This window comes from Kwoniella shandongensis, chromosome 7, assembly GCF_008629635.2.
Source record: "Kwoniella shandongensis chromosome 7, complete sequence".
In the NCBI taxonomy this organism is placed as follows: Eukaryota; Fungi; Basidiomycota; class Tremellomycetes; order Tremellales; family Cryptococcaceae; genus Kwoniella; species Kwoniella shandongensis.
This window is the reverse complement of record NC_089293.1, coordinates 531,238-555,662: the sequence shown is the minus strand read 5'-3', so window position 1 is coordinate 555,662 and position 24,425 is coordinate 531,238. Positions and strand designations below refer to the sequence as shown.

At 50.4% G+C, this 24,425-nt stretch overlaps 9 protein-coding genes across 9 annotated transcripts; 6 read left to right on the top strand and 3 right to left on the bottom strand.

Moving 5' to 3' along the window:
• Nucleotides 1-177: 177 nt before the first annotated feature.
• On the top strand, nucleotides 178-2,864 carry CI109_104078 (exodeoxyribonuclease III; the record flags this gene model as incomplete). The annotated part of the gene is made up of 9 exons (XM_032005192.1): nucleotides 178-201; nucleotides 263-294; nucleotides 354-427; nucleotides 505-841; nucleotides 911-1,249; nucleotides 1,326-2,479; nucleotides 2,548-2,599; nucleotides 2,658-2,735; nucleotides 2,804-2,864. The coding sequence occupies 9 exons, from the start codon at nucleotides 178-180 to the stop codon at nucleotides 2,862-2,864; spliced, it is 2,151 nt and encodes a 716-aa protein (XP_031860426.1).
• Nucleotides 2,865-3,182: 318 nt separating this feature from the next.
• Nucleotides 3,183-4,528, top strand: CI109_104077 (uncharacterized protein; the record flags this gene model as incomplete). Its single annotated transcript, XM_032005193.1, has 5 exons — nucleotides 3,183-3,720; nucleotides 3,856-4,003; nucleotides 4,117-4,245; nucleotides 4,313-4,390; nucleotides 4,468-4,528. 5 exons carry the CDS (start codon nucleotides 3,183-3,185, stop codon nucleotides 4,526-4,528), a joined length of 954 nt encoding a protein of 317 aa, XP_031860427.1.
• Nucleotides 4,529-4,653: 125 nt separating this feature from the next.
• On the bottom strand, nucleotides 4,654-6,345 carry CI109_104076 (uncharacterized protein; the record flags this gene model as incomplete). Its single annotated transcript, XM_032005194.1, has 5 exons — nucleotides 4,654-4,717; nucleotides 4,782-5,769; nucleotides 5,915-6,097; nucleotides 6,160-6,244; nucleotides 6,322-6,345. 5 exons carry the CDS (start codon nucleotides 6,343-6,345, stop codon nucleotides 4,654-4,656), a joined length of 1,344 nt encoding a protein of 447 aa, XP_031860428.1.
• Nucleotides 6,346-6,703: 358 nt separating this feature from the next.
• CI109_104075 (uncharacterized protein) lies at nucleotides 6,704-8,956 on the top strand (the record flags this gene model as incomplete). Its single annotated transcript, XM_032005195.2, has 8 exons — nucleotides 6,704-6,892; nucleotides 7,026-7,190; nucleotides 7,259-7,327; nucleotides 7,381-7,452; nucleotides 7,510-7,980; nucleotides 8,041-8,223; nucleotides 8,277-8,617; nucleotides 8,674-8,956. 8 exons carry the CDS (start codon nucleotides 6,704-6,706, stop codon nucleotides 8,954-8,956), a joined length of 1,773 nt encoding a protein of 590 aa, XP_031860429.2.
• A 182-nt stretch (nucleotides 8,957-9,138) lies between these two features.
• Nucleotides 9,139-11,354, bottom strand: CI109_104074 (ubiquinone biosynthesis monooxygenase COQ6; the record flags this gene model as incomplete). The annotated part of the gene is made up of 5 exons (XM_032005196.1): nucleotides 9,139-10,206; nucleotides 10,329-10,571; nucleotides 10,633-10,691; nucleotides 10,776-10,919; nucleotides 11,003-11,354. The coding sequence occupies 5 exons, from the start codon at nucleotides 11,352-11,354 to the stop codon at nucleotides 9,139-9,141; spliced, it is 1,866 nt and encodes a 621-aa protein (XP_031860430.1).
• A 434-nt stretch (nucleotides 11,355-11,788) lies between these two features.
• CI109_104073 (uncharacterized protein) lies at nucleotides 11,789-14,534 on the top strand (the record flags this gene model as incomplete). Its single annotated transcript, XM_032005197.2, has 4 exons — nucleotides 11,789-11,828; nucleotides 11,893-13,169; nucleotides 13,236-14,031; nucleotides 14,095-14,534. The coding sequence occupies 4 exons, from the start codon at nucleotides 11,789-11,791 to the stop codon at nucleotides 14,532-14,534; spliced, it is 2,553 nt and encodes an 850-aa protein (XP_031860431.2).
• A 643-nt stretch (nucleotides 14,535-15,177) lies between these two features.
• On the top strand, nucleotides 15,178-17,395 carry CI109_104072 (sulfate adenylyltransferase; the record flags this gene model as incomplete). The annotated part of the gene is made up of 8 exons (XM_032005198.1): nucleotides 15,178-15,291; nucleotides 15,379-15,461; nucleotides 15,529-15,704; nucleotides 15,772-15,945; nucleotides 16,019-16,356; nucleotides 16,406-16,468; nucleotides 16,534-17,293; nucleotides 17,358-17,395. 8 exons carry the CDS (start codon nucleotides 15,178-15,180, stop codon nucleotides 17,393-17,395), a joined length of 1,746 nt encoding a protein of 581 aa, XP_031860432.1.
• Nucleotides 17,396-18,773: 1,378 nt separating this feature from the next.
• CI109_104071 (phosphoenolpyruvate carboxykinase (ATP)) lies at nucleotides 18,774-20,687 on the top strand (the record flags this gene model as incomplete). Its single annotated transcript, XM_032005199.1, has 5 exons — nucleotides 18,774-18,884; nucleotides 18,954-19,141; nucleotides 19,197-19,350; nucleotides 19,421-19,873; nucleotides 19,938-20,687. 5 exons carry the CDS (start codon nucleotides 18,774-18,776, stop codon nucleotides 20,685-20,687), a joined length of 1,656 nt encoding a protein of 551 aa, XP_031860433.1.
• Nucleotides 20,688-21,513: 826 nt separating this feature from the next.
• Nucleotides 21,514-23,706, bottom strand: CI109_104070 (uncharacterized protein; the record flags this gene model as incomplete). Its single annotated transcript, XM_032005200.1, has 6 exons — nucleotides 21,514-21,723; nucleotides 21,788-21,886; nucleotides 21,954-22,103; nucleotides 22,159-22,263; nucleotides 22,336-22,641; nucleotides 22,717-23,706. The coding sequence occupies 6 exons, from the start codon at nucleotides 23,704-23,706 to the stop codon at nucleotides 21,514-21,516; spliced, it is 1,860 nt and encodes a 619-aa protein (XP_031860434.1).
• Between the last annotated feature and the right edge of the window lie 719 nt (nucleotides 23,707-24,425).

The following is a 24,425-nucleotide window of genomic DNA, read 5'->3' as shown; positions in this document are numbered from 1 at the left end:
ATTCTTGCTACAAGCTGTCTCAAAGCGACACATATTTGGGACCAGGATCGAAGTAGGCGGTCAACACCTGCAAGAGAACGAGAAGTGAGTGAGGCAGTCGCTAGAAAGCTTGCTATGAAAGCTCACAAGACCGCTCAGCTCTCGTCGTAGTATCGACGAAATCATGATATGAACATAATGCGTATACTTACTTGGAATGTTGTGAGTACATGATGAGCGGTCCAATCAATTCGAAGACTAACAACAAACTGTCCCTCAACAGAATGTGCTGCGGACATGTCTGGATTACCACCCGTTAGTTGCGATTCCCCTCACGCGTCGATGACAACTGACATATCTTTCTGACTGTATAGGTTCAGTTCAATGAAGAAGAAGAATGTAGAAGGTTTACTAGATGAGCTACATGCGGACATATTCTGCTTCCAAGGTCGGTGGCCGGCAATTTTCTCCCAATTGGTGATCAAAAGCTGTACATGCTGACATATGCCACCTCCATGTATTTAGAACACAAGACTGTTCGCGCTCGACTCGAAAAGTCCATGGCATGTCCCGGTCCCTACGATGGATTTTGGACCTTCCCTCGCTCCAAGACAGGTTATTCTGGAGTATGTACCTATGTCGATTCTCGCTGCTGCGTACCTCTCAAAGCGGAAGAGGGGATAACCGGCTTGTTATTGGACGATCCGAAGGGGAGCACGATGAAACCACCTTGGACACCAGAAGAGAGGATCGGATATTACCCAGAAGTGGAAGAGATGATCTGGTTGGATGAGGTAGATGGGAGTCCTTTCGATCACAAGAGGTTGGATATGGAGGGAAGAGCGGTGGTTTGTGATTTTGGGTCAGTGTGGGATATATTTGGAGAACCATCGATCGAGGCTTACCTGCTCTTTTTTTTTCAATACATCAGGCTCTTTATCCTGTTCAACCTCTATTGTCCCAATGAGACTAACGAAACCAGACGACCATACAAGATGAACTTCCTCCACGCTTTACAAGAGCGGGTACGACTATTGCAGGCCGCAGGGAGAGAAGTCATTATTGCAGGCGATATCAATATCATGCGAGCACCTATAGATTCAGGAGAAGGAGGAATCAGGACGTCAGCGGAACAACACTATGAGCATCCAGCGCGAAGGATTATGGACGATTGGTGTGCGCCCAAAGGTCCGATGGTGGACGTTGTCAGGGAAAGTTGGCCGGATAGGGATGATATGTTCACTTGCTGGAACCAGAAGTTGGATGCGAGGTGGGTGTGCACTCGCATCAGACAACAGTGAGGCGGCAGTCACTGATCAGTCTTTCTCATTCATTCCATCAATCAGACCGTCCAACTATGGGAGTCGAATCGATATGATTCTTTGTACCCCCGGTTTACGACCATGGATCAAAGGCGGCGATATCCTCACCAAAGTCTTCGGATCAGATCATTGTCCAGTCTACATTGATCTCCACGACTCAATTGACGTTCCAGATCGAGGGACTCTTCATCTGCGAGACATGTTGAATCCACCAGATCGACCGCCTTCGACTGCGCCAATCTATCCCAACGATGTGCCGAGGTCTGCACCCGAGCCTCCGAGATTCGCAACCAAGTTCTTCGACGAGTTTTCCGGTAGACAGACTACGTTAAAGAGCTTCTTTGGCGGTGGTGGAGGAGGCGGAGGAAAGAAGGTCAAGACGAACGAGGCAGCAGTCGTTCCTTCCCCATCACCGACACCGACACCGACTCCGGCGCCATCTGAGATTACGGTGGACGAGACTTCGGCGACGCAACCCCCACCTGCACCTCCCCAACCAGGACCGCCCTCAGCTCCTGACGAAAGCATATCGACGCCGTTCAGTCTCGCCCGGGCAGCCTTTGACGCATTCGACGGGCTGGTGCAGCCTCCTTCTCCGATCGCCTCAATGGCTACCTCTCAGCACAATGAAGCGTCCTCTTCTCGCTCACGCCAAACATCAAGAGACACAGCGATTGACATGACATTTGACGAAGACACCGTAGCAATACCGAATAAGCCCAAATCAGCCAAATCTAAATCCGAGACCAAGACTAAACCATCTTCTTCGTCCACGAAATCCGCTACTGGCTCGCAGACCAAACTCTCATCATTCTTCTCTCAGCCCCCTTCGAAGGCTAAGCGGAAAACACCGCCCCCACCATCACCATCGTACTCAGCCTCTCAACCTTCCTCCAAAAACAAGCGCCCATCCCTCGCTTCTGTCTCGTCGTCGCCCTCACGTTCACCTTCAGCACCAATGGTTGCTCAGTACCCACCGTCTTTCGACCTAGCAGAGTCCCACCCAGAGCATGAGAATCTATCAGTAGAGGAAGATCAACTTATCTCGCAGGCGATTGCGGAGGCGGATGCTGCGAAAGAAGCGAAAAAGGCCGAAGCGGCGCCGATATGGAGTAATTTGTTCGCGAAGAAGTTGCCGCCGTTATGTGCGGTACATCATAAGCCATGTAAAGATTTCAGTGAGTGGCCAAATATCACACTGGTCAAAATAGACTTTCCCAGAGAGCTGATGATGATCCTGTCAAAGTCGTGATGAAGCCAGGGCCAAATAAGGGGAAGAGGTTCTGGTTATGTTCATTGTGAGTCCCCTCGACCCGTGTCACCATCGTCCTAATACTGATATATGTGCCTACGCAGACCTGTTGGAGCCGGCTACGACATGGGAAGATCGAAGCGGGCCAGAGAGGATGTCAACCCCAATTTCAGATGTGACTTGTGAGTGCCGGCGAGACCAGGTGGATCTTCATGTCGGATCAGTGCTGACGTTTCCTGCAAACGTGTAGCTTTCTTTGGGATTCTGCGAATTCGAGAAAGGAGTCTCCCGGTGGTGCTAAGGGTGCATGAGGGGTACATCAGTGGAACAGGATATGGCAGATCGATCTTTGTTGTACTGTATGCATACTACTTGTCATATGTGGTCAGTGACAGATTGCAGTGCGGCGGTTGCCACTTTGGGATGTTGAGTTGAATTTGCCACCAAGCGATAAGTGATCGAGGATGGAGAGTGCAACAACAGCATTGATCGCGTTTCATATCATCGTTATTGTCAGGTTTTTCATTCTTCACTTCTCTATCTCGCAACTCATACGCGGGCTATCCCCACGACATCGTAGCTTCGTTCATCCATTCCTGCATCATCACTCGCAAATCAACCTACGCAGGATGCCTTTCCTCCTCTCTACCACTCTACGACGCACATCCTCCCTCGCCTCTAGCTCGTCTTTTGTTCGAAACCTCACCACCTCGACTCCTCTCTTCGCCGCAGCAGCTACCGTCCCCCGAACATACGTTCGCAAAACACCTACGAAACCAACATCTACCTCTGCTCCGGCTCGACCGGCTGCGGCTGCTCGACCGATATTGGATGATTTCCCAGATGATTTCCCGATCCTTCCCTCTGAACAAAGTATGGTAGAGGATTATGCACACTTGTCAAAGCCAGTTGCGACACCACCACTTACCGATCTCCCCGATGCGAATTACACGCCATTACCCACGATCTCCAATAATGGTGGCACGGGCAATATCGGGAATGTGGTAGCGAGTCAAGGTATACCAGGGGAAGTTCCAGCGCCCGTTGGGGGAAAAGGTGAAGATTGGAGTGTTAGTTTTGCAGGATTGAGCGAGAGACCGTTCGATAAGGAGGTGGCGGAGGCTTTGTTGAGACCTCTGAGTGTGGACGATGTAGAGGTCAAACCGGGTGAGTGGTTTGCATCCGTCCGTCTTCAGACAAACCACCAACTGGCCAACTACGAATGGTCATTGGATGCCGTTGCCAGACGTACTATCTCATTGCCTCACAGTTGTAGCTTACGTTGAATCTTTTGTACCACAGACGGTCTTCTCTACCTGCCTGAAATCAAATACCGCCGTACACTCAATGCTGCTTTCGGACCTGGTGGATGGGGTTTGGCTCCTCGTGGCGAGACGCACGTCGGAACCAAGATTGTGAGCCGAGAATGGGGATTAGTCTGTCTTGGAAGGTGAGCAAAGCAGATCCAAATCAATCCCGTAGTATCTTTACACTACGGATTCCTCGCGTCATCATCATTTCGACTCGTAAAGGTGTGCTGACCCCCCTGATTTGTCGTCATAGACTCGTCGCAATCGCTCGTGGGGAACAAGAGTTCTTTGACCCATCTGGAATTGCCACTGCTACAGAGGCATGCAAGTCCAACGCCCTTATGAGATGCTGCAAAGACCTGGGAATTGCCAGCGAGCTTTGGTGAGTTGTCTGCCCTTCACATCACATTACGAGTGAGGCGCACACACTGATACCTGACTTGATATAGGGATCCTTCGTTCATTCGCGCTTTCAAGAAGAAGCATTGCGTAGAGGTGTTCGTAGAGCATGTCACGAAGAAGAATAAGTGAGTGCCTCGCTTCATCCTCGAGACTCAAGGCTGTCGCTGGTTCGGGACGCTGACTAGTGTGTCAATGATTTTAGGAAGAAGCTCTGGAGAAAGAAGGATGCTCCCAAGTTCGACTATCCTTGGAAGGAGACATAGATCAACACATGAGCTGGCAAAGAGAACGAGTAGAGACTCCCCTACATCCCTGTGTATAGTAATTAATGGTCGCATACATCTGTATTATGCGATATACAACATTCCCCTTCCACATGTACTATAGTCTACATCGCCTTGACTTCTTCTTTGATCTTTGCCAGTTCCTTCTCTTGTGCAATGAGGCGTTCTCTGCGATCCGCATGATTAGTCTAGTATCCCAGTTTGAGCGAGATGATCACAGCACTTGACTCACCTCCATTTGTCCATCTGCTCGACGATCTTGATCCTCGCGTCGTTCAACCTATTCCATTCTGCCTTTTCCATCTCCGTCGTAAACTCCAATGGTACATCTGCACTTCCTGGTTCTCCCGGAATCCCAACTAACGCTCCCTGTCCTGGTCCTGGCAAACTCGTTACCGGAGGTACTGAAGTTGCAGGTGCAGGTGTTCCTCCTTCACCCCCACCACCAACCCCTCCAGCGGTAGTCTCCATTGTTCCTGCTCTACTTTCTCTTCTTGACAAACTACCTCTTGGTTGATTTTGTGTCTTTCCCTTTTTGTTACTATGTTGTTGTCGTTGATCATGTTCTTCTCTCTGATCACGCGGTCTTCTGTTCTTCGCAGGAAGAGGAGTTGGAGGATGTTCGTTCAATATGTCCAAGAATGATCTAGGTGGATCTGAAAATACAATCTCATCATATTGCCATGCGTGAACAGGGTATTTCGAGGCGATCGAAAGAGTTTGATTAGGATCAACAGTCGTAAATGCGCCGACGGCAGAAGAGTTGTGTTGAGTCGTATCAACTTCGATCTGAGAAGCTGTATCTGGATCATGTTCGCCATCCGGATCATCACCCTGCGTGGAGGTAGGGGCAGTAGGTGCACCGTCGGTACCGGGAATATCAACCACAATAGCACCATCGTCTCCACCGTTGACACTTTCGTCTTTCGGCTTCGGTGTCCCAACAGGTTCAGGCTTTACACTCCCTCTCTCTTCTGTTCCGGATGCAGCAGGCGTAGGAGCGACAGATGAGGATGGCGCAGAGGGCGGTACACCTTCTGGGGCTCCAGTAGTAGTACCAGATGGAGGAGCTTCGATAGGCGCTCCCCAATGATGAAGTTTGATAGGATGGTTGAGAGTCAAGGGTTTCTCAGCTGATTCGGGGGAAAATTGGATTCGTATTTGGACGGTGAACTCTCCCCATCCGGTCTCGGTCACTCGGAATGGAGGTTTGTCGCATACTGCGGGGAGGAAGAGGAATAAGCATCGAGCAGCCAAGAGTAGTAAAAGTGCATGGACGGCAGTGAACAGGGAAAGGGAATATGAACAATGTGAATCAAACCAAAAGGCCAAGTGGTTGAGGAAAGTTAGAGTGACAAGACTCACCTCGACTGGGATTTGAATACGTCTCGTGTAGTCTGAATGTCACCTTCCTGAGCAAATATGACAAATCATCGTGTCCTCCTGGGATGTAGTCCAGATCTATTGGGAGGGGATCGGTCGAGCTTGACGCTTTTGGTGGAGGAGGTGTAGTTGCTGAAGTGAGAAACACGGTCCATCGGTGTGTGTCTAGGAGATTACATCAAGAAATCAGTTAGCAGCCCACAACGATAAGCGCCTTTGTAGCTCACGACTGGGAGGTGCTGTTAGTTTCTCCTCGTCAGTGAGCAGTCGGGCATGTGAGCCATATATTATCGGTCGGTGGACTTGGATGCCCTACAGGAAGGAGAGGTACGAGTCAGTGGAGGACTCAGCAGCTAAACACACATTGTGTGCCAAGCATGGTAGCTCACCTTGACTCGTTCGTTAGTCGACATCTTTGAGTGCTACTTTCCTGCAAAGTCGGAAAGGTATATTGACGATTTCTTGTCAACATTGACAGGCGACAGCTAGCAAGCAGCAAGAGGCATCAGACTGGTCAACGCGAGGAGCAAGAGTGGTGATATATGTATTCCCGTTCGACGGATATATGCCACGTCATTGGTTCCTGACGGTTATGTTGTTGCCTGAAGTAGAGATGACGTTGGGGTATCTACAGTAGCCTGGCTGCATCCCTGAGAGAGGTAGAGAGTAGCGTTATCCACGCATATACACCTGCATCTATATCAACATATCAACAGCTGCATCATTATCATCTTCTTCCACCACTTGACCTAAGAACGAACATCAGTCACAATGTCGTCAGCGGGAAGGTATCTCAAGAGCGCAATGTCAATCGTGACTCATCTCGAAGAGGGGAAACCTCATTCTTCGATAACAGATTGGGTAGAGGTGCTCTCCTCCGATCGTTATGAGGAACTCAGTCTGGATGGAATCCCAGAGTTGGTTGAGAGTGTCAACATCCAAGGATACCAAGGAACCACTGTGAGTATTGACACGATTTATCATTGCCTTTCACCACTGTTTCCCCTTGTACTAGCTAGCGTTCACGAACCACTATCTTGGCGCTTCACAACGTATGATGCTGATTGCGTGTTCTTGGATGCTGCGCTTCTAGGAAGCCGCTCGTGCTATCCGAAAGAAGCTCAAGTACGGCAACGTCCATCGACAACTCCGAGCCTTGGTCATCCTTCGTGCCCTTACGGAGAATGCAGGAAAGGGGTTCCAGCTCGGATGGGCTAATCAGCAATTGATGGAACGTATCAAAGAGATGGCACACGATGTGAGTCGGTGTGAACTAGGCTTGCTATTACAATGTACACTGACGAATGGGCGATCCTCATTGTACAGTCTCTGCTCGATCCCAAGGTGAAGAAAAGGTTGATCCTCACATTCCACGCTTGGTCTCTCCACTATGCAGTGAGTTGCTTCTACATAGCTGTGACAATCCTGAAGCTGATTCGTCATTTCAGGATGAGCCTAGAATGACAGAAGTGGCTGGTCTCTACAAGAAGTTCGGAGGTGCTGGACCAGGTGTCAAGAAGGTTTGTATCGACTTTCCCACTTACAGTCCTATGGCTCACGATACACTCCCCGTGTAGCCCACATCTGTCCCCTCCGCTCCTCTAAAGCAATCTTCCACTTCAAGCACCACCTCCTCATCCACCGCTAACCGTGGCGGTTTCGACGACGACCTCTTTTCCCACGACTGGGCTCCCGCACCCGGCAAGCGAGGTCCTGATACCTACACCGATCTCGCTGCCGCCAAAGCCGATGCGGAAGAACGTAAACGAGACCGAGAAGCTCGTCTTCTTATCGAAGCCCGCGAGGCTGAAGTAGAGAGGAAGGAGAGAGAGTTCAAGCGAAAGCAGGATATGGCAGCTCTTGAAGCTAGAAGACAGAAGGAAGCTGCGGAGGAGGCAGAGAGGAGAAGGATAGCTAAAGAGGATGCAAAGAAGAAGGGTTCACAGCCAAAGAGACCTCCGTTCAACTTTGAAAAGGAGAAACCGGCAATTATGGTCGCTGTTGCGAATGCAATCCAGTGTGCAAACAACTTGGTCAACTCGTGCAGGGTGAGCTTGCTACATTCTCAACAATCAGACAGTGCAGGCTGACATCCAGTTGCAATACAGCTCGTCAACAGAGAAGTCGAGAACGTCACAGAAAGTCCAAAGGTCCAGGATAACCTCGACAAGGCAAAGGCGGCGAGAAGGGCAATCATCAGGTACATTCAAGTCGTCACCAACGAGGAGTTCGTCGGAACCCTTCTTGACGCAAACGAGAGGGTTGTTGAGTCCATTCAGCTTTACGACAGGGTATGTCTTACTATACATCAAATGCTGCGCGTCATGCTCACTACTTCTCTTAGCTCTCCAAACCAGCTGTACTCGACTCCGATTCCGAGGACGAAACTCCAGCATCGAAGGACACCTCAAATCCTGCCGAAGTCGAGGCTCTCAGTCGTCGACTTCAAGCACAGAAACTCGAGGCAGACAGGACTGGCGAGTTGGACAAATTGCGAGAAAGGCAGAAGAAAGAGTCGGCCAGGCAACAACAACGAAGAGCTCAGCGACCCTCCCGACAAGCTAGTTCTAGTGCGTATGCGGACGATTTGCAGGATCTGGACTTTGGAAGTGGGATCCCGGCGGGCGGCAAGGGGCTGCCTCCTCCCATGAGGCCTGACTCGGATGACGATTCGTTGAACCAAGGGTGAGTGTGGTTCTTCCCGTCACGATGGCCTGTCCACTGACCTCGCCAAATCACAGTTCCCTCTCCGACTTCTCGGATTACGATTCGTCTGATGCCGAATGGCAAGCTGCTCACGGTCGAAGTGCTGCCAACTCCCGACGACCATCCGTCGCAGCGCCAGCCAAGAAGGCGTCTCGAGATTACGCCAATCTGGATGACGATTATGGACAGGGAAAGAGCGGATTGTTGGATCCCAATGATCCGTTTGGAGATCCCTTTGCGGACGAGGGTGACACTCCCATGCAGGAGAAGCAGAGGATGCAGTGTGAGTGGTCAAGCACAAGGTCGGTGGTGAAGTAAAGCTGATTCATTTACCAATAGGGACCGAGATTTAATCTAAGCAAGATGCGTTGATCAATTGTGTGGCGGGATACCCTCTTCCATTTCGATAGGTATTGGTTTGCGTTTGCGATTTTATTGTAATGAGATTGGGAAATGTGGATACATGCAATTAATATGAATGATGTTTTTGATACTGGCTATTACTTCTTAGCGATGAGACTGGCTGCTTTCCCAACTCCCATCTTTGCGCCTTCCTTCACTACGCTGCCGACCATACCCATCACACCTTTGAGGGCGAACCAGCCTTCAACACCTTTGGCAGCGGTCATTGGCCATCCACCTATGGGTGGTAATTCGTCTGTCGCATTTGCTCTCCCGAATTCTCTTTGCTCATCCGTCCTCTTCCCACCTCCTACACCGAGTGTTCCAGCTCCAGCACCTCCCATAAGGATCTTCTTGATTGGACCCAATTCATTGATGACGTCCAAACCTGTTCCTCTGATCCAATTGACCAAACCTCCTCTCGCTCTGAAGATATAATGAAGTTTATCCGTCGTACTCAACATGAGATGATTGAGGGGATATCTCTCTCTTGGATAATCTGCGAGACTGGTCTGACTACCCAGATCACCGCCTAATGCTCTCGCTCTCTCCAATACCTCAGAGAGAGATTTGACGTCTGCCAAACCCATATTCAAGCCTTGTCCTGCGAGCGGATGGATAGTATGTGCCGCGTCTCCGACGAGAGCGGTACGAGGACCGAGATACACGTCTGCGTGGGTCAGACGTAATGGGAATGAAGCGATCGATTTTGCCGGAATGGAAGTTACGTTCGGAGGGAGAATAGGTTGATCGGTCGATAGTGGAGGTGAAGGCAAAGTAGCGATCAAAGATGAGATTTGATCAGATGTAAGTGGAACACCTTGTCGATCCGCTTCCAGCATCTTCTCTACCAACGCCATCAATGTCGATTCAGGTAAGGTAAACCCCGCATTGACCATCCCTACCAACGCTTCGGGCGCCAACCGCTTTAACGCAGCCGCATTCTCAGGCGAGGTAGACCATACCATCGTTGACGCCTCACCGGACAGAGGGAGGAATGCCAGTGGACCGGTAGGTAGGAAGCGTTGGAATGCAGTCGTGTTAGGGTAGAGGGAAGAGGCAAAATGGTTGAGAGTGCATACGACGGCGTGGGTTTGGTAGGCATGGCCGTAAGATTCGATCTTGGAAAAGTGTCGAACAGGAGAATTTGGACCGTCGGCGCCGACCTGTGCAAACGGGTATGTCAGCAATAGTTTCGCATACGACAGTAGCTCTCCCTCAAGTCAAACACGAGCGTAATATGGAGATGCACAACAACGGATACCAAAGTCAGTGACCCGCCACTTACCACTAAAGAACCCCTAAGCCACGCATCACCAATTCTCAGCCCTACCCATCTCCCTCCTTCACCTAATCTCATCTCTGCCACTTTTGAGTTCTCCTTGATCGTCACCACACCTTTGCCAACCTCTTCTATTCGGCGTAATAACGCTCGTTGGAGATTGAGGTTTTCGGTCATTCTGGCCATTGGTCGACCGAGGGGTGGGAAGTGGATAGTAGGCGTGGAGGATTCAGAAGGGTTTGCCCAGATCTGTTGTGTAGAAATCAGCAATCAGATGGATACGCAGATAGAGGGAGGGATTCAGACTCACCACCATCTCGTCAACAGGACACGATCGATCTTGTTCAATATGCTTCCAAACCCCGATACCTATGACACCATCTCGATCAGCCCTTCTGTCCTCTCAGGTTTACGACTGCACAAAAGGGAAGGATATCTGAAGCAAACACTCACTATCCAGCCAAGCTACATTCTCCGCTGTCAGACTGCTCACTCGGTTCTCCCAATCACCTTTACCGCTCCAGCTTCGCGTTCGATCGAGACTCGCTCCTTCGAGTAAGAGTATTCGAGTGGTCTTTGCTATCGTTGGTTGGGATACTGCGCAACGGTCACATATCATCAGCGTTTGCCCTTACGACTCGGACCTATATAGCATGGATGTGGGTAGATAGACTACGTACGTAAAGCGCAAGCGAACGCTAAGCCTGCATTTGCTCCTCCTATGATCACGACATCGTACGTGTTCTCCTCTGAGATAGCGGGAATCGGTTCTACCTCCTCAATAGGCGTGGAGGAGGAGGTAGCATGACCTCGAATACCAATGGCGAATCTTGGCTGAGCGAGAGATTTGGTACAAGACGATTGTTGAGCTAACAGCGATGAAGAAGCGGTCGACGATCTACTGGTCCCGATGTGAAGACATCGAGATGGACCGACAGAGGCAGATTGAGCAGGCAAAGAGAGTCGTCCGGCAGATCGAGAGGCGGTGGCTCTTCTGCTTGCCTGGGCGATAGTGGATGTTGTAGCGCGCATTGTGCTGGTCTGAGCCATATTATAGATGTCTAGATATATAATTGATGCTCGATGGAAATAATCAGACGATAATAGTGACAGTCGCCCGAAAGGCTCCGGTAACGATAGGAAGAAATCACGTGATGTCTACCTTCGGATAGGCGTGCGATGTGACTGTTCTATCGTTTGATGCACTTCGCTGAGAGCGCTAGTTGCGTTTTTACAAATATGCCAAGTCATCCATTGTTGTTCTGCTTGTCACTATCACTATCACTCCCAATCTCATCCACGCATCCTGCTCCTCCACTTCATCAGTCCAGTCAAAACAATATCGCCCATTACTGTGGTGGACAGTGTCAACACTCGTTGCTGGCATCCCTCCCTCCTATACTCTCAATACTTCCCGCCGTCTACTTCCGTGTTGGAGCGGTCAGCCCGTCATCATGTCCGTCGATATGGATGTGGATATCCAGGATTCCCTCAATTCGGTCATAGGTATGTATATCTCCTCGGATCACGCATTGCAATTGAAATGCACCGTCACTGATGCTTGTCACAGATCCAGAGCTTCGTGACGCGACCACTCCCCAAGCTTCTGATACTCACCACTCTCCATCGTTACCTCCCGCCGATGCCAATGTCAATGTCAACCCTACATCCCCCGCACCCTCGCCACACCTCACCAAATCCGGACGACCTTCCAAAGTTCGTCCCATCGTACCCGGCTCAACCGCCGATTTCAGACGGCGTGAAGCGAATCGGCTCGCCGCAGAACGTTCTCGTTCTAGACAACACGATAAGAGTGCCGCTTTGGACAATGCTGCGAAAGTGTTGAGCGAGGAAAATGCGAGATTGAGAGAACAGATCGCTCAGCTCGAAGGTGGTTCACCAAATGCCGTGGCAGTGACCGCCCCTATCGCTGAGGAAGGTCACGAAGAAGACGATCAACATCCATCTCACGAGGATGCGGTAGCTGGCAGTGCGAATGGGGATTCCCACTCACGGGGGATCAGGGAAGAAACTCCGATCCAGACACAAGAACAGCAAGAAGCCCATTCACATACTATCCTCGCTGCCTTGACAGATATTACCGGAGTTGACTTTTCAGAAGGGAACGAAGCGAGTTGGATGCAGGGCATGGAGAACTTCCTCAAGGATTCAGATGTCAGTGGACGTCTAGGCGAGTTGGCAGCTGTTGCCACAGGACACGAGGATGGCGGATCCAACCCAAATGCTCCCGAAGGCCATGATGAGTCAGAGCGCGGACGAGAGGGGGAACAATCGGCTGTCGCAGCTGCTGCTGCGGTGGTTCAACAAGCAGAAGGGCCATTACAAGTCTCCGAAACGAAGAAACCGAGAATGATGAGTACGACTTCCAACGCGGCAGCTGTCTTGGCAGCTGCAATCAACACCGAGATGGAGAGAATCATCATGGAGGATCTAGCCGTGACGAAAGCTGCCATCGTTACAGTTGAGAAACAATTGGCGAAAATACGAGCGGGCGAATCTCCAGATGAAGTCATTAAAGAGGAAGATGTTACGACTGTCTTACCCTCTTTGGCGGCATTGTCGAGTGACGTGGAGGTGCTGGAGAGCGCAACAACAGAAGCGCAAACCGGTATTGCAGAGGTCGAGGGTCGATTACCAGCCATCCACGATGAGCTTGCCAAACTTAGAGAGGAGAAATTGAGCGAAGAAGTCAAGGTCATCGATCTGGTCAAAGAGATCAGAGAGCTTGGGATTGAAGGAGGCGATGAAGAGAAAGAGAAACTCGTAGCAACTCTCAAGTCCATCGGTGGCTTCGTGGAATCACTCTTGACTGAGGAGCAGGGTCAGGTGCGTAGTGTTTTGATTTATGCTTCTGTTTCGATATGGTCCACTAAAGTCGGATTCTTTTTTTAGACCGAAAACCACTACGTGTCTGGAGCGTACTCCTCCCCTGCTATTGCCAGACGGCGTCGTGGGCGACCACCCAAGGGAGATATCTCGCGAACTTTCTACCAATCCTACCTGCTCTCACCGGCTTCCGTCTCCGCATCTCGCACCGAATCTTCATCCAGCGATGCAGAGCCGAAACCGAAGGGACGGCCTGTGAGAAGACCTCGCAAGAGCCGACTTTCGCATGCAGTCCATCTTCCCGATGCCGATCAAGCGGATGCTCAAGAGCGACAATTCCAAGCTGCTACTGAGTTGGACAACGGGCAGGGCGACGAAGAGAATTCCCAATCTAGGATTTTGGTGGAAGCCACGCCCACTCAGGAAGAACATGCCAGTGCCGAGACTACGGCGGACGCGGTAAACCGAGCGGAAGCATTCATTCTATCCCAACTCGCGTCGCAACAGGCAGATGATCATTCTCGAGATGAGGACATGCCACTTGACTCGACTTCTTTTGCCGATTTCCTTCCTGCTCAGGAAGAGCTGGAACGGCAGGCGGAGCAAGAACAGGCCTCTGGCGAGGGTCAGAGTCATCAACAGCAACAGCAAGGACAGAACTTCCTTGAACACGGTCAACACCAGAACCAGCAGTCCAATGAAGCCAACGCATATCAAGACCCGAGATATGTGCCTATCACACCCAGTGTGCTATCGAGACTGAAACAGGGTCCACCGGGTAGTTGCGACATCTGCATGAGAACTGAGACTACCGTTTGGAGAAAATTGGTCCTAGGAGGCGAGGATCACAAGGTCTGCAATGGTGAGTCGTCAAACGATCTTCTACTTTTGACTTACGGAGCGCTGACATGTGGACTCGTTCCAGCTTGTGGATTGTATCATGCCAAGTTCGGTGTGATCAGACCGCCAGAACTATGGGGTGATGGAAAATCAGTGAAGAAGCGCCGCTCGACCGCTCGACCCTCTCTCGCAACTGCTGCTGATGGCGAGGGTACTGATGGTGCAGAGGGGGGAGTCGGTGGACCTAGGAAGAGAGCTAAGAAAGGCTCAGCCGGGAAAAAAGGGCTGATCATCCCTCTTTCGGAATCGGATGAGAGCAGGAGGGCAGAGTTGGATGCGGCGCTATTGGGCGGACTGGTGCAGGAGTCGGAGGCGGAGGCGAACGCTGGACATGAGCAGGACGCAGTTGTGGACTTGGGTGAGAGTCAGGACCATCATATGGATGAAGGAGGAGTGACGGGGATACAAGAAGGCGCAGAGAGCTCGGAAGCGGCCATGGCCAGTGTATTTGGTGTGGAAGTTTAGTGTATCTAACTATGAACTGTAATTCTACTACGCCTGCAGTGAAGAGCCAAGCAGTCACACTATGACTGTTCACGAATGCACTGTACGATTGCGCATGATTGTTGTCTCAGCAAGTACGACGACGCGACTGTCTACTGATAATATACTGTTTTGAATTACCATCCCCGCAGAAGCCGGAACTCCACTTCCGGCGGCATTGATCGACATGGTTTACATCACGTGACTCTGAGATTATTCGTGGTTTGGGTATTTCAGTGTGATGGCGAGATCGATTGCGTGATTGATTGAATTCCATCTTTTGGACGTCCACTTCCAGATTTCTGATCAAGTCTTGGAAAAACGTCACTGAAAAATAATTCATTATCTGGAACTGTTGAGATGCCGTGGATGGCGGTGGGGGTTGGATGACAGATCAGAGCACGGTAAAGGAGTGACGGTGATTGTGTTGTGATAGTATGCATGCGTTTGGGAAGATAAACTCGTCAAACGTCAAAAGAGAACAATAACTTTTCTCTCTTCCATTCTCTTCTTCTCGTTTCGTTCTGTAAAAGATAAAACTCCACCTGCAACTACGTCAAAACAAAAGTACTATCACTCAACTCACTCTACCCTTCGCCACTCACCACACACTCACACTCACATAATGGCCAACACACCTCACGGCGGTATCCTCAAGGACCTTTTGGTCCGTGATGCTCCTCTTCACTCTTCCCTCGTCGAGGAGGCAAGAGAGTTGAAAGACATCTTCTTGACAGAGGTTAGTCACCGCGTCCTCGTCTTACGCGCATATTTATAAGTGGATAGTAAGCAAAATGAACTTTTCGCTGATATACATCACTCGCAGCGACAATTATGTGATCTCGAGCTCATCTTGAACGGTGGTTTCTCCCCTCTTGAAGGTTTCATGAACGAGGCCGACTACCTCTCGTGAGTAGAGTTGCACAGCTCTCTGCTACGCAATGCTAACGTTGGCTTGCGCTTTTCTACTGCGTAGCGTTCGAGACACCCTTCGATTGGTTGCGGTCAACGGCCAACGACAAGGATCTCTCTTCCCCATGCCTATCACCCTCGACGTCTCACAAGACGATATCAGTCGTCTCAGCCTCAAGGAGGGTGTCAGAATCGCTCTTCGTGACCCCCGTGACGATGCTGCTCTTGCCATCTTGACCGGTAATTTATCTCGGCTTCAATCCGATTGTCTAGCAACGCCAACTGACAAATTTCCTCAATTTTGCAGTTTCCGACATCTACAAGCCCGACAAGTCTGCTGAGGCTACTCAGGTTCTCGGTGCCGACGATATCGCCCATCCTGCCGCTGCGTACCTCCACAACCAGGTCAAGGAGTTCTACGTCGGTGGAAAGGTCCAAGCTATCTCTGCTCCTACTCACTACGACTACGTTCCTCTTCGATGTAAGTCGTCCTTCGTTTCCTGCTCCACGCAAAAGTTCCTCAATTGACATTTCTAATTTTTCCTTTTCGTTAGACTCTCCCGCTGAGCTCCGAGCACACTTCCACAAACTCGCCTGGAGAAAGGTTGTCGCTTTCCAAACCCGAAACCCTATGCACCGAGCTCACCGAGAACTCACCGTCCGAGCCGCTCGACAACGACGAGCCAACGTCCTCATTCACCCCGTCGTCGGTCTCACCAAGCCTGGAGATGTCGACCACTACACCCGAGTGAGGGCTTACCAGGCTCTCATGCCTTCGTACCCCGAAGGTATGGCACATTTGGCTTTGCTCCCTCTCGCTATGCGAATGGCTGGACCCAGAGAAGCTGTTTGGCACGCTATTATCAGGAAGAACTTTGGTGCTACCCACTTCGTGAGTAGCCTTCTCTTAAAGGAATCGCAATATGCTGATATCACGACAGATTGTCGGTCGAGACCACGCCGGACCTGGTAAGAACTCGCAGGGCAAGGACTTCTACGGACCTGTGAGTAGCTTCGAGTCTCTCGACATAGAGCAGTGAGCTGATTCAGCGCGATCGCCATTTACCAGTACGACGCCCAAGAGCTCGTTACTCAGTTCAAGGACGAGCTCCAGATCGAGATGGTTCCCTTCCAGGCCATGACCTACCTCCCCGGTACCGACGAGTACCAACCGGTTGACGAGGTGCCCAAGGGTACCCCCACCGCCGACATCTCCGGTACCGAGCTCCGAAAGCGACTCCGAACCGGTGCTGCCATCCCCGATTGGTTCTCCTACACTGGTGTTGTCAAGGTCCTCCGAGACTCTTACCCTCCTCGACCCCAACAGGGTTTCACTATCCTGTTGACTGGTTACCACAACTCTGGTAAGGAGACTATCGCTCGAGCTCTCCAAGTCACACTTCAACAACAAGGATCTCGATCCGTTTCTCTTCTTCTCGGTGAGGAATTGCGAGGTGATCTCAACCCCGCTATCGACCGAGCTATCACCCCTGAGCAAAAACACATCAACCTCCAACGTATTGGTTTCGTCGCTTCAGAATTGAGCAAGGCCGGAGCAGCTGTCATCGCCGCCCCCGTTGCACCTTACGAGAAGTCTAGACAGGCCATCCGAAAGATCGTCGTCGGTCAAGGTGGTGGTAACTTCTTCCTTGTCCACGTCGCGACTCCCCTTGAATGGTGTGAGAAGGTCGACAGAAGAGGATTGTACAAGCGAGCAAGGAACGGAGAGGTCAAGAACTTGACAGGTGTGGATGACATTTACGAGGCTCCCGAGGATGCCGATTTGGTCTGTGACTTGAGAAATGACACCGTCCCCGAGGTCGTTCACTGTGAGTTTACGTCGTGCTCTACTAACTACCCAAAGAGCAAGCGCTGATCTGCCTTTCTCCTTAGCTATCATCATGCTTCTTGAGGGACAGAGTCTTATCTAATCGCACGAGGAAGTAGTGGGGGGTTATGGATCATATTTAGAATTGGCAGCAGGTTTTGCAGGTTCGATCGGACGTAGACTGTATATAGGTAGTATCACTTGGCATCATGCACTTCCACATTTGAGCATGTACGAAGGTTTCAGAGAATCGATGGTATGCTCAGCGACCCAACCAGCCTGCACCTTACTTTGGTGCAAACGTACTACAGCTGGCTGGAATCAGTCGTCATGAAGCACATGTCAAGCACGTTGCGGACTTGATATCATCGTACACCCGTTGTTGAGGTGGAATCGATAGGCCAGAGGAGGATGGCATCGAAGAGACTGTGCTGCGGCGGTGTAATGATACATTGGAATCGGCTTTGGTCGGGAAGGCGTTGATCCATGAATAGTTAAAAATAAGTTCCGTCGGACACGGTCCGACCTCCCAGCGACGAACGGTCAAGCTGTAGTGTGTAGTTCCGTTCGGGACTGTGCTACCACTGTACGGAGTGTAGCATTGATTCCAATGCGGTGTCTATTGCATCATCAACGTCATGTACCGTGTTATTCTGGCTGAACAAGTCTATAGCTGTCGGAACATGTCGGACGGTATATTCGATAATGCCACATTGTATGATTTCGAATCCTCCTACCTATTCCGGCACATCATTCCAACGACCGACCCACGAAATGGGTCATAAGGGTCCAACAACCACTCTAAATCCGAAATCACCGTACCCAGCTTCACCAAAGAGAAAAGAGATAAACAAATCGATTGGCTAAAACCGTATAATTCCGTGCGATTCGAAAATGATCCAAGTGATGATTTCGAACAAGGCGCCCCGCTTTACTGGTTGGACAGTCGGGAAGGTCCGGTATTCGAAAATGAATGAGAGACATCATCATAGGCAGTTCCGTTAATGCGGTATCAGGTGGTTAAGGACCAACTAAAGTCGTCGTGTGAGCGGATATGGATATGGATATGGGATAGTGAACCAAGACCAAGACCAGGAAGAGGCTGTGGTGAAGACATATATATAAAGAGGACAAGAAGAACAGCCTTCCCAGATACCTTTCTCTTCTCTCAAGCATTCATCCAAGCATTTGCATCTGCATCCAAAGTCTCGTATATCTCTTTAACATCAGGTGAGTGCGGGGCCATCTGGGGAATCGGTTATCCTACATTTACCGGGCTAGTCACCTGTCGCCTACCCCATCTCATCATTGCCCAGACCATCCCATCCAACACACCCATCCCTATCTCACCCGCCATCTGCTCCACTCCTCCATACATCCCCTCCGCCGCATGCATAGACAACGAAGAGCACCAAACTGATCTTGTGCATCTTGCTATTGCTCAGTCTCTACCACCTACCTCTTATACAACTCTGCCCACCATGGTCCAAGGAAGACACCACCACGACGAGTTCGAGTCCAACCAGTTTCTCGGAAAAGAGATGAAATACTTCTCTCAAGCCGGTTTCGACCTCGACAGAATCCACATCAAGGTGAGTTCTCACGGTCTCTTCCGTCTAGTCACTTGTGACAGAGCCTGATCCTCTATGTGTCTACCGCAGCGAAATGCACCCATCGCATCGCTTTACGAGGATGCCGTCCTCAACGAAGGCGCCGTCATCTCATCCAGCGGAGCTCTTATCAACTTCTCCGGAAAGAAGACCGGTCGATCACCCAAAGACAAGCGAATTGTTTACGAAGAGTCTAGCAAGGACGATGTCTGGTGGGGTCCCGTCAACATCAAGATGGAGTGAGTTGCAAAAAGAATTTACAGAGACCGTTGCTGACTTGGTCGACGCACTTAGCGAGCACACATTCGAGATCAACAGAGAACGAGCTATCGATTACCTCAACACCAGAGAGAACGTCTACGTCTTTGATGGATTCGCCGGTTGGGACCCCAAATACCGAATCAAGGTCCGAGTGATTGCCTCTCGAGCTTACCACGCTCTTTTCATGGTGAGTCATCAATTTCTTCCTTGATTATACGAAAGGCATTTGGAAACTGACCGTCGAATCCGCGTCACAGCACAACATGCTTATCCGACCTACTCCCGAGGAACTCGAGAACTTTGGCGAGCCCGATTTCATCATCTACAACGCTGGTCAATTCCCTGCCAACCGATTCACCACCGGTATGACCTCCACCACTTCCGTGGAGATCAACTTCAAGCGAATGGAGATGGTCATCCTCGGTACCGAGTACGCCGGTGAGATGAAGAAGGGTATCTTCTCCGTCATGCACTACCTCCAACCCGTCAAATTCGGTCAACTCTCCCTCCACTCTTCCGCCAACCAGGCCAAGGGCGACAACGGCGACGTCACCCTCTTCTTCGGTCTCTCCGGTACCGGAAAGACCACCTTGTCAGCAGACCCCAACAGATTGTTGATTGGTGACGACGAGCACGTCTGGAGTGATACCGGTGTCTTCAACATCGAGGGTGGTTGTTACGCCAAGACCATCAACCTCTCTGCCGAGAAGGTGAGTTGCAACGTCTGTCTCCTTGTCCATGGAATACAATGCTGATACTGTGTGACTATTTTAGGAGCCCGAGATCTACGGTGCTATCAAGTTCGGTTCGATCCTCGAGAACGTCGTCTACAACCCTGCGGACCGAGTGCCCGACTACGACGATGTCTCCATCACCGAGAACACTCGATGTGCCTACCCTATCGAATACATCCCCAACGCCAAGATCCCCTGTATCGCCGACCGACAACCTTCCAACATCATCATGCTCTGTTGCGATGCTTTCGGTGTCTTGCCCCCCGTCTCCCGACTCACTCCCGAGCAAGCTCAGTACCACTTTGTTGCCGGATACACTTCCAAGACTCCCGGTACTGAGGACGGTATTGTTGAGCCTTCACCCACCTTCTCGACCTGTTACGGACAACCGTTCATCGTCCTTCACCCTGGTCGATATGCCAAGATGTTGGCTGAACGAATGGAGAAGAACAAGGTCGACTGTTGGCTCATCAACACCGGTTGGACTGGTGGAAAGTTCGGACAGGGAAAACGATGTCCACTCAAATACACTCGAGCCATCGTCGATGCCATTCACAATGGTACACTCGCCAAATCCGAATTTGAGAACTTCCCAATCTTCAACCTCGCCATTCCTAAAGCCGTCGAAGGTGTCCCCAGTGAGATCCTTCACCCTGAAAAGGTCTGGCCATCAAAGGACGCTTTCAAGGCAGAGTTGGACAAACTTGGTGGTATGTTCCAAAAGGCTTTCGCAAAGTACGAGAACGATATTTCAGAAGAAGTCAAATTGGCAGGTCCCGTCTTTGCATAGGTTACAGTTTCACTCGTAGGAGTTTCTTGGTAGTTTGTTTGTAAGATTTATTGGTTCATTTGGGATTTTTTTTCATTTGTAGCTCGACGACGAGTAACGTCATTCAAAAGCATGTATACATTGTTTGAACACTTCTGCGTGAGCTGCAATTTGGCACAATGGGAGCATCGGCAAGGTTGGTTGAGCGGCACTGTTGTAGTAACAGTGAATATGAGAATGGCAAATCGTTTGTTCTCCTGTCGGTCGTACAGTTCAGTGCCCGACGCATTCCCCAACTTGAAAGTCATGCTCATAGAGGTCATCTACCGAGTGACCAAGTATCTTGAGTGACTCCTACCCGACCGGAAGCATGCAGCACAACACTTGGACCGGTTCAATGCTACTGTCTCGTGCATACTATCATATTACATGAATCTTTGGGAATCGTACCGAGAACGAGAACGAGAACGAGAAATGCCAAGCGAAATATAACAGAAACACATATATAGAAAGGCAGGGTTGGATATAGATAAGGGAAGATGAATCTCTCGAATGTAAGGTATATATATAATAGTCAAACTTTCGATGCTTGCTGAAAATGGTGGTCGGAAATTCGTGCTCGTGTATTGTTTGTTGTTGCTGCAGATCGTATTAAACAATTGTAACGTTCGCTGGTTGTCGAATGTAGTTGTATACAAGTAGGTAAGTAGGTAGGTAGCTGTCGTCGTCGTTTTCGACTTTTACTTCAAGTGATCTGTCAAAGAAATCGGTCTTCTCCTCTCGATCCAATTGATGATCCACCTTGCATCATATCCCTCCTCCCAATTGGTGCCGATTCTGGTACCGCTTACAACAGTCGTCCGTCCAAGACACCACGCACATCATCAACCGTTGCCAGGTCCGCGAGGAATGGGCAAAGATCGGTGAGTTCGGTATCGTGCGGGTCGTTGAACCAGGTCGAGACGGGGACGGCGTTGTTCGGGTGGAAAATGTAAGAAGCGGGAGAGTTGTCAATGATAATGGATGTCTCGATATCTCGGCCGAGTTGGGAGAGGTCCTACACGGTATAATGAATGGTAAGCATGACTGGTGGAGTAAGGTGTGTGTGAACGATGACTCACCTTCACATAGTTGCCCTTGTGGTTGTAGCAACTCTCACGGAACAGACGGTGTGTAACCACACGGTGTATGTCAAGCATGTCGAGCACAGGATCGGCATACTACAAACACAAAGAAGTCAGCCGCTGGCAGGCAGAGAGCACTCGTTGCCGTTTGTTGATTACTGACCTTTGACAAACTAGCAGTGAACACGACGATCTCGTAGATCTTACCCATCTCCTTGAGGAAATGGTCCACGCCAGGTCGTTTGATCACATACACATTGTGGATCTGAGACTCGATCTCGACGGGGACGATGTAATCGGCGGAAGGGAGGGACTAGAATCTCTCGTCAGCACCGAGCTCTGCACCCAAGTTGTAGATCGAAACTCACCTTGAAACTACTATGCAGTAAGGTCTCGTCCAAGTCGAGCACCAAACACTTCCTTCCAAGATGTTGTTTCTCTATAGGCGGGAGTAATGGTGCAGGGTGTCCATTCTACGTCACATCGAAGTCCGAAGTCAGTTTTGCTGGCCGGTGTCATGTCTCAGGCGAAGCGGGTTGACTTACCTCGTCAATTGGGATTCCCATTCCACCCTGCTCGATCAGACGATCCTCCTCATCCTCATACTCCTCTTCTAATCCATACTCGTCCAAAGCCTCGTCTCCTCCTGCTCCTGAGCTCTCATCCACCAGATCGGTAGTGTTGATATCGGAGGTATATCCACCGCTTGTCTCTGTACGTTCCGCTTCTCCACTGGATGTACCAGCGTTTGTCTCGGAATCGTGCCGAGTAGCATGAGGTCGTGTGGGCGTACCGAGGAGGATCGAACCGCCTCCTGGGGGTTGGACAGCAGATGATGTGACGCCAGCGGTCTGTGGGAGGGGGTCAATTATTGATCCTCCTTGGTGGATTAGGTTTCCATGAACCAATCGGAGCAGAACACTCACCTCATCCTCTGGCAGTGTTTGAGGCTCAGGAGGCGCAACAACAACTTCCTCCCTTGGTTTGACGACGTTATCTCCCTCGGTCACACCTTCACCGCCAACAAGAGTCGACCCAGTCGTACCCGTCGCATCCGCCTTATGGCTCAGACCCTCCCCAGGGGACACTTGCTCCGATTTGTTCACTGGCGGAGCCGCGGCAGTGGTCACTGACGATGTGGTGGTAGCTGTTGGTTTAGCTGTAGTTGTAGCAGCCTTAGGAGCCGTTGTCGTAGTAGTCGGCGAAGTTGATTTCGAAGATTTGGGATCATCTTCGAACTCTTCCGCGGATAAACATCCAAGCGCCAAAAAGAAACCTGCAAGACCCTTCCGCTTTCTTTTCTTCTTCTGTGACGCTCTTTGCGCGGGGTTGGTTGTTGTCGTAGATGGTTTGGAGGAGGTGGAAGCGGGTTGGGAGGATGGAGTGGTCTTGGTGGTGCTGGTGATGGGGATTGTAGCTGTGGGTTTTTCGTCTATTGGTTCGCCCGCAGCGGTAGCAGTCGGGGTTGTGTTGCTTCCTCTTCCTGACAACCGTCTGGTCAAGTTTGACAAAGGACTACTTGTATGGTTTGTCTCTCCTCCCGTTGTTGTTGTCGCACTTGTCGCTCCTGTCCTGTGGTTGATGTTGGACAACAAAGCCGTTTCGCTATCGGTAGGATGGGTATCCTTCTCCTTCATCTCCGGTTCTGATGCTGACGCTGACGCGATTAACGGTGCGGAAGGCTGGACGGGTGTATCGATCTTGCTCGATGTAGTGGGCGATGGCGAGGCAGGTGTAATCGTAACAGCAGGTGCTAAAGAGTATGTGTTTGAAGTTGAGGTTGAAGTTGTGGGCACGGACGTCGTTGTTTCAACGTTGGTTGATAGGGAGTGTGATTGTGATTGTGATTGTGATTGTGATTGTGATTCAGACTGTTGTTGCGTTTGCGTAATATCTTTAGTCGATTTTGCTGCCATCTCACAGTAAGAACGAAATTATACTACTATTGGTGGTTTGTTGAAGATTGGAAGTAAGAAGTAGAAAGAGCGTCGAACGTCAATGACAATCACCTCATCCGATGAAAAGAGGGACAAGGACAAGGATGGGAATAGAGAGGCACCCAAGTCGCGTGTTCGGGTTTGTGCGTGTGTCTGTGTGTGATTGTTGACGATATGAAAGCTTGTTCTTGTTTGTTTCTTTCCAATAGATCGGTGTGAGACCTTCTAGACCAGTCTATCCCTTTCCACTGTGACGGGATGGGTGTGTGTGTGTGTGAGGAGTGAGAGTAGTAAGGAGAGGTATACGGATACTGATGATGAAAGTACAAGTGATAATGCTGGTTGTTGATCCATTCATTGTATTCTCACTCACTCTCTCTCATCATGTCTGTCTCTACCCGAACACACACACACACACACACACTCTGCTCCCCTTTTTGATACTTCAGGGAAATCATACAACCATATTCTCCTTATCGGGTAATATTCGCTCAAATGCAAACGTGGCGGGGTCAAGTGTGGCACTTGGCTCGGCAAGTACGTTACGAGTAACGTTGTAACATCACGATGGATGAACATGTGTATAGGAGACGGGACCTTCCCACGGGTGCGGTCCTGAAGAAGTAGTAGAGCGTTATGCGAGAGTGAACGAAAGAGAAAGTGTCCCACAGATGTCATGTAGTGAAAGCCGATGAGAA